Source organism: Pholcus phalangioides, unplaced genomic scaffold (assembly GCF_987345545.1).
Source record: "Pholcus phalangioides strain wild (caught in Gottingen) unplaced genomic scaffold, Ppha-v1.0 ptg000010l_1, whole genome shotgun sequence".
NCBI lineage: Eukaryota > Metazoa > Arthropoda > Arachnida > Araneae > Pholcidae > Pholcus > Pholcus phalangioides.
The window spans coordinates 20754210-20761104 of record NW_028301603.1 but is presented as its reverse complement, the minus strand read 5'-3'; the positions used below and the strand labels follow the sequence as shown (position 1 = coordinate 20761104).

The following is a 6895-nucleotide window of genomic DNA, read 5'->3' as shown; positions in this document are numbered from 1 at the left end:
TTCTCCTCAGGCAGCAGAATTTCCAGGATCATCCCAGAGTTCAGGTATTTCATAATAACTAGTTATTTCATTAAATAACTGATCAAGTCAGTTAAAGTGTGTAATAGAACAATAATTCCTCATTTTAAGTAGTTATTTTATGAAATAACTAATAATAGTGAAAGTGTAAAATAAACAATTTGGCTGAATTATACAGCATACAAAATGTTAATTTAGTTATTAAGTGAATTCAATTATTAAAGTGAAAGGTACAAGAAATGTTCACCTTTTACACCTACTGAAAGCTAAATGTAAATGTGTTTCTTTTTATGCTTTAATGGAGTGCAGATCGTTATGTTATTCTATGAAATAGCTGGTTATAGAATACAAATGAGTTTCATGCTTTTACTGACTCAATCAGTTATTCCATGAAATAACTAGGTATTACATAGAATAACAGATTTCATACTTTAATGTCAGTTTTTAAGACAAAACTTCACAGAATCTTTGGCGTCATCATAACCAAATTTGACTGTATAAAAAAACACTTGTATATTTGTAAATGTTAACATTTATATACTTGTATGCAACTGTTATTGTTATATAAAAAAATAATGGTTGGAAATTTTTTATCTTTAATTTAATCAAATCACATTTTAAAATATATACATATTAAAATATACAACTACAAGAGCCATATCACAGCATTGTGTGATAATAGCTTCTTTTCCCTCGTTAAATTTGTGAAAATCTTTTTCTTTTGGTAGTCAAACAATTGAGTTCCGAGTAGTTCATAATTCTGTGCTGTTCGAAACGGTACAAAGTTCTGTGTGATTATTCGGACAGTCTTCATCAAACATAGCTCTGCGGCTTTCAACAGTATCTAATTCTATTTCCTCGGCTGACGGAGGCGACGCGAATGGCAGACCTAAGAGACAGCAAAATAAAATTGCAGAATGTGGATGAAACAAAATGCACAAAAATGGAGTTACTGATATTAATAATGTGATGAGATTAGATAGTAATTTATAATTTTAACCTTTTAAGCAGTACTTAAAATTTTCCTTATCTGCATCATAACTGCCACAGTGGAAATCACTAACCCTTTTAGAAATTGCCACCTAATTTTATTTTAAGAATTTTTTTTCCGATCTCTGTGCTGTGATAAATGCTTTCCGCCATAGAAACGAAAATAATTTAAAACACAAGAAAGGGGAAAATTATTGTTTTTGGTTATTTATGCTGTGACCATAAACATGTGGGGTCATTCACGCAAAATAGGACAAAAAAAGAAAAAAATAATTTTAAAAAAAATGCAAAACCAGAAAATCCAAAAAAATTCTTAAGGACACTTCTTCACTTGCCAATAAATGAAATATAGAAATGAAGTTTGTTAAAAATTCATTGTGAAAAACAAAATTAATTTAAATTTAACCATGTTAAGAGATGGGCAAATCCGACAAGGCATTTTGCCTGTTTTAGCGCTTGACTTGATATTCATGCTTGACAATTGCAACAAGTTCCATACAGGGTGTTCCTGAACTCATGGGCCAAACTTTAAGGGCAGGTGAAATACGGATAAAGAAGCATTTCTTGTATAGCAATCTGGAGTCAGAAATGAAAAGTGTAGGCAGAAAAACACTGAATGTTAAGGAAATGGAAAAAAAAACCTTTTTATTTACATCATTGTGTGAAAGTCTAGCTAAGGATGGTTTGGTACAATGAAATGCTGAAACGTCTGACCACCATTAACAGTGACAGCTTTAGAAGTGTCGATGCAATGATTGGCGTACATTGTGGTCAGTAGAAGGCAGCACAATGCAGTCTTCTGCTGCAAGCAGTCAACATCATTTGAAAAGCATATTTCAAATGTAATGGGCCAATTTATGCTCTCTGAGAAAACAATCTCTGCATCTTATGAATCGATGTTGGTGATGGCAGATGTAAGCCTGCTACATGTGAGCCTACTTACTTTAATTATTAATGTAAATGAAAAGCTTTTTTCATTTCCTTAGCGTTTCGTGTTTTTCTGCCAACAACTCCGACCCCACATTGCCATAGAAAAAATGTTTCTTTATGTGTATTTTACCTTTCCTTACAGTTTGGCCCATGAGTTCAGGGACACCCTGTATATCTTGGTATTTAATTTTCAGTTTGGACAAGCACTGATACTATGAATAATTTTTTTATCAATTGCATTTTTATTCATTTTTTTATTTGTGTTTCTTGCTCTTTTTTTTTAATTTTATGGGGGGCAACAGATTTTTAATATGTTTCTGTTTTGCTAGAGCGCGAGTTGCATTCTCAAAACAAAGTCATTATATGAAACATTACTACAGCTTGATGTTGCAACCAAGAAATTTGGATTTCACTTTTTCCTCCATAACTTACGATCAAACATTTCTTCTGGTTACCTAATGCCAGAAGAAAGACATTTTTACATGTTTTGCGACATTGATAAAAAAAACTAAGCATATTGAAAACATGCTTTTCAGAAATAATAGATTTCTCTCAGCTGAAACAAGTGGTAAAGTGTGTGAAAATAATTTCCAATTATATATTTCTCACAAAAAAATAGCCAGGATTAGAGCATTCAATGAAAACACTTGCCTCCTTTTCCCTGAGTAAATCTCATTATTGTGAATAAATTTACAATTCTAAGTGATTCAAAAGGAGGTGCGAGTGATGGCTACATTCTTCTTAACCTTTTCAATATTTTTTAGTTTATAGGTGACAACTGGTGTTGTGGTGCTTCAACAAATGTTTTAAAAATGTCACAAATGGAAAAGAAAAGCTGGGTAAATTTTTAATTTGGCTATAAAGTATTGATGAAAAATATTTAAAATTGTAAAAAAGATTAAATATTAAAGTATACTGGCTCCTAAAAATATATATATATTATAGAAAAAAATAATATACTTTTGTTTTAAGATAGAAAATTATCATTTCAAAATTTGAAAAATGTGCTGGGAACAGCCATTTGGGGGGGGGGAACAAATGCTTAACAAATGCAAATTTGTTTAGGCAAATTAAAAAGAAAAAATCTACAAATGCAAAAATAAAAATCAGAGCAGTGACTTTTTAGAAATGGAGTATAAATAGAAAGTGACAAAAAAACGTTGTGTCAAATATAATTAATGTAAACTGCTGGAGACACAATTTAGGCCAATTTCATGAAAATCGCCCATATATAGCCTCAAAGGGAAAGGAAAAACGTCATTTTTCTCCCTGTTCTGTTATCAGACTTTCAACAGAAGTTGACTCTGCCCACTGACAGTTGATTTCCAGGATGAGGGGGAGGAAAACATGTTATCAAAACAAAACTTACTTTATTTGGGCTCAGGGTTGCCTTTTTGCAATGGGTTAAAGAACCCAAGATATGCCATGGGCTGCTTGAGTAATCTGGAACTGTAGTGCAGATCACTAGATTGATGTTAAACAGTGCAGAGGGACACTTAAGTGACCTATAAATGCGTCGCAGGTCATTTGAGTGATCTGTAAATGCGCAGAAGGCTTCTTGAGTAATCTGGAACTTGCATTCAAGAACTTCGCAAAAGGCCACAATGTGGATAAGAAGCACTGTTCAGGGCTCAGCACGGATCATGGCCTCAAAACTAGTGAAAATAGTGACCAAAATGTTTAAAAGTGACCAAATAGTGACCAAAATAATTTTAGACAGAGACCAAATGGACATTGAATTTTGATTATTACCAAATTGAATGAATTGAAAGTGAATTTAGTTTTTACTAAACTTTGTATTTCAATGGAACTCATTGAAATTGGTTTTTTTACATAGTACTGTGAAATAAATCAAACTCAAACACATTCTGCTAACCAGAAAAGTTTTGAATAACTTATCAAATTTATCAACAACTATGCGTGAGAGAGTAACATTACATCCTTTTTAAGTAACAGTAGCAATGCCTTTGCATGTTGCTTTCCACAACCCATCTTAAAATCAATTTAAGCAGGAAAAACTTCAAAAACGGGAAAAAATTTTCACATTCAAAGAAGGAAAAAAAAATGAAATACAAAATTTGATGAGAGAATTTGTCCAATCTACATTCTAGTGGATTTTTCATTCATGTTATGCTATGAATGACAGTATACAAAATGTACTCAAACTTTTTTTAACTAGTACAAATTTTATTTACATACCTAGGTTTGTATTCCAACAAATTTTAAGAAATTTACTATAATGATTTTAAAAAAAAACCTTATAAAATTACATTTTTACAATATTATTTTAAATTATTAAATTAAAATATTACTTAAATTACTGAATTAAATAAATTATTAAATTGAATAAAGTATTTAAATTATTAAATTAACTAAATTATTTTAATTGTTATACGTTGAGGGAGGGCAATCCACCCCACCCCCCCCCCCAGCGTCAATGGCAGAGCCTACTGATGCATGTATGATGTATATCAATTGTCATCTGCTGCACCCCTAAGACCTTCAAGTCTATGGCTGGACTGGGAAGGGTGGGGCACCAAAATAATAAGGCCCTTTGTGAGGGAGAAAATAAACCAGTTTTGAAATTGTTTGGTTTGAGAGAAAAATTTGTAAATATTTATTTTCCTTTTTTTTGCACACAACATACACCCCTGCAAAAAAAACATTTACTCCTTTACCCAGAAACAGTACAATTTTGGCCCCTCCACCTGTAATTTTTAACAGAAAAATTTTTAACTCCGCGGCCTTCCCCGGTAAATTTCCCATGAACCTTGTAAGCACCAACGTAGCGGCTTTTTTCCGCGCCAATCAATCGCTGTTTTGCGGCGGTCAATTCAAGATGGCTGACAAAGGGCACATAAAATTACAAAAAAATGTATCATTTATAATATAAATCAACCTAATATGCGAAAATCGATAGAAATATATCGGGAAATTAGCATAAAATGAACACAAAAATCGAATCAAAGACCAGTGCCGTCTTAAGGCATGGGCCCACCTGGGCACGACCCGGGGGCCTCAAGCGAAGAGGGGGGCCTCACAAAAATGAGATCTGGTTGAAATTTTCGAGAATGTTTGGTAGGGCCTCCGAAAAATCAATTGGCCCGGGGGCCCATGATACTCTTAAGACGGCCCTTTCAACGACATACGGGGTTTATAAATGCGGTTGATACAGAGTTCATGAATGCTGCTGTCAGGGTTACCTATTTTAGAGCGAAAAAAAGTCGCCACGTTAGCTCCGACTCCTCCCGTAATTTTCAACGAACAAAAACAGTGAATTTGCCCCCCCCCCCCACAACCTGAGGCTCCCGATTTACCATGGCCGTAACACGATATTTTTTCTGGAGGGGAAACGTAATTTTACTGCCCCTTGACTGTGAAATTTGATAATTTTGCAAATAAATTTAGTTGCCTTTTCTTAAATATACCATTCCATCAAAAATGCCGTTCGAGGCATTGCCCCCCCCCCTCCCCCCAGTTTTGGATTTGATCACGGTATGTAGCAACCCGGGCCGCAAGTACGAACGAAAATTTACTATCGCCCAGGGCCGGTATCCATTTCTTTAACGGAAAAAGAGTAAACTCGGCATCCTGGCACCCTTCCTCGTTCAACACCCGTGGAACCAGACCCCGCCCTCTCCTATTACGGTCATAACAGCGACTCGAGACAAAAACGTTTTAATAACTTTCGAGGTCTAAAAAGGGGATTGTTTTACACAACACCGATATTAAGTCAACAATCGGTATCGTGAAGATGCTCTAAATTAAGTTATGGCCAGAAGCGGATAAAGGTCGGTTGTTGACAGCCCCGAGCATAAAAAAAAATTAATATTAGGCCCCTTAAATTAGGAAAAACAGTGTAAAGTAGGGGTCAGAGGCTTGCTCGGTGTGCCCACCATTAAATCCGTCTCTATTTACAGCTCGCATGCACGTTAACTGAGTTTTTATCAGTCTGATGACCAATTTTCATCTGATTTGGAAGCCCTTGTGTTAAACTAAACGTTGAATTGCAGGATTCTGTGATCTTTTCATAAACAGTTCTCCTTTCGATCATACCTGGGACTACGGTTTCTTGCTGAGATTTAAATCCAGTTAGAAAAATAGTAAGAATTTTATTTCTAGATAGATCGCGATTTTCAGTCGGATGATTTTTTTTATTGTAAGTAAATTCAAAATACTTGGGAGCTTCTTTAACCTTGGCCACCTACAAGAGTATTCTCCAAAGCGTATTAATAATACGCTTAATACGTATTAATAGTATGCATCTTTAATACGCGCGCTTTGGTATTATCCCGCTGCGCGTAAGTTAGTTTCTGCACGGGCTCTCTTAAATCGTCATTTCAAATATTAAAAAAAATTAACAAAAGTAATGATAGAACAAACAACAAATGTAACTTGCTCGATGCTCCAAGAAAGGAATTCGGCCCTTAGGACTAAAACTTTTTAAAACAAATAAAATAAAGGATCAATTTTAAAATACGATGAAAATGAAAAAACGAGTGAGCACGCGTGGGGAAATAAGAAAGAATGGTAGTAAGGGGGGGGAATTCTTTATTGTAAGTACGCCTTTTATGCTATTTTTTTCCGACCAGCTTTTCCATAAAATGACTCTTTAACCAAGGAGCTTTCTTTCCAAGCGCCTTGAAATCAAGTTATGCTGACGTCACACGGTATGCTCCCAGGAAGATAAGACGCCTTCATGTATAGGGGTTCTACGGGAAGGGAGCTAACGATCGTAATTCAATGAAGGGAGGGAGAAAATTAGCGACCTTGAACCTTTAAAGTTCTTCCTTGAAGAAAAAAAAAAACACTGACAGCAGAAAAGCGCACGAGACCAAGGTTTTTTTGCTAAAAAAAAAGTGGAAAAAGTGACCTGAGCCTGAAAATATGTAATAAAAGTGACTAGTTTCTAAAAAAGTGACTTTTAGTGAAAAAAGTGACCCGTGCCGAGCCCTGA

General features: G+C 34.7%; 1 protein-coding gene across 2 annotated transcripts in view; it reads right to left on the bottom strand.

The window, feature by feature from the left end:
- Nucleotides 1-514: 514 nt before the first annotated feature.
- Nucleotides 515-6895, bottom strand: part of LOC149081095 (phospholipid-transporting ATPase ABCA1-like) — a 113865-nt gene continuing 107484 nt past the window's right edge. For both annotated transcript variants that reach the window (XM_089237877.1, XM_089237876.1), the window contains one exon: nucleotides 515-907. Coding sequence is in view for 1 of the 2 variants with exons in the window: in XM_089237876.1 (XP_089094002.1) it covers nucleotides 771-907 (137 nt within the window). In the remaining variant the exon portion in view is untranslated. The remainder of the gene's footprint in view (nucleotides 908-6895) is intronic.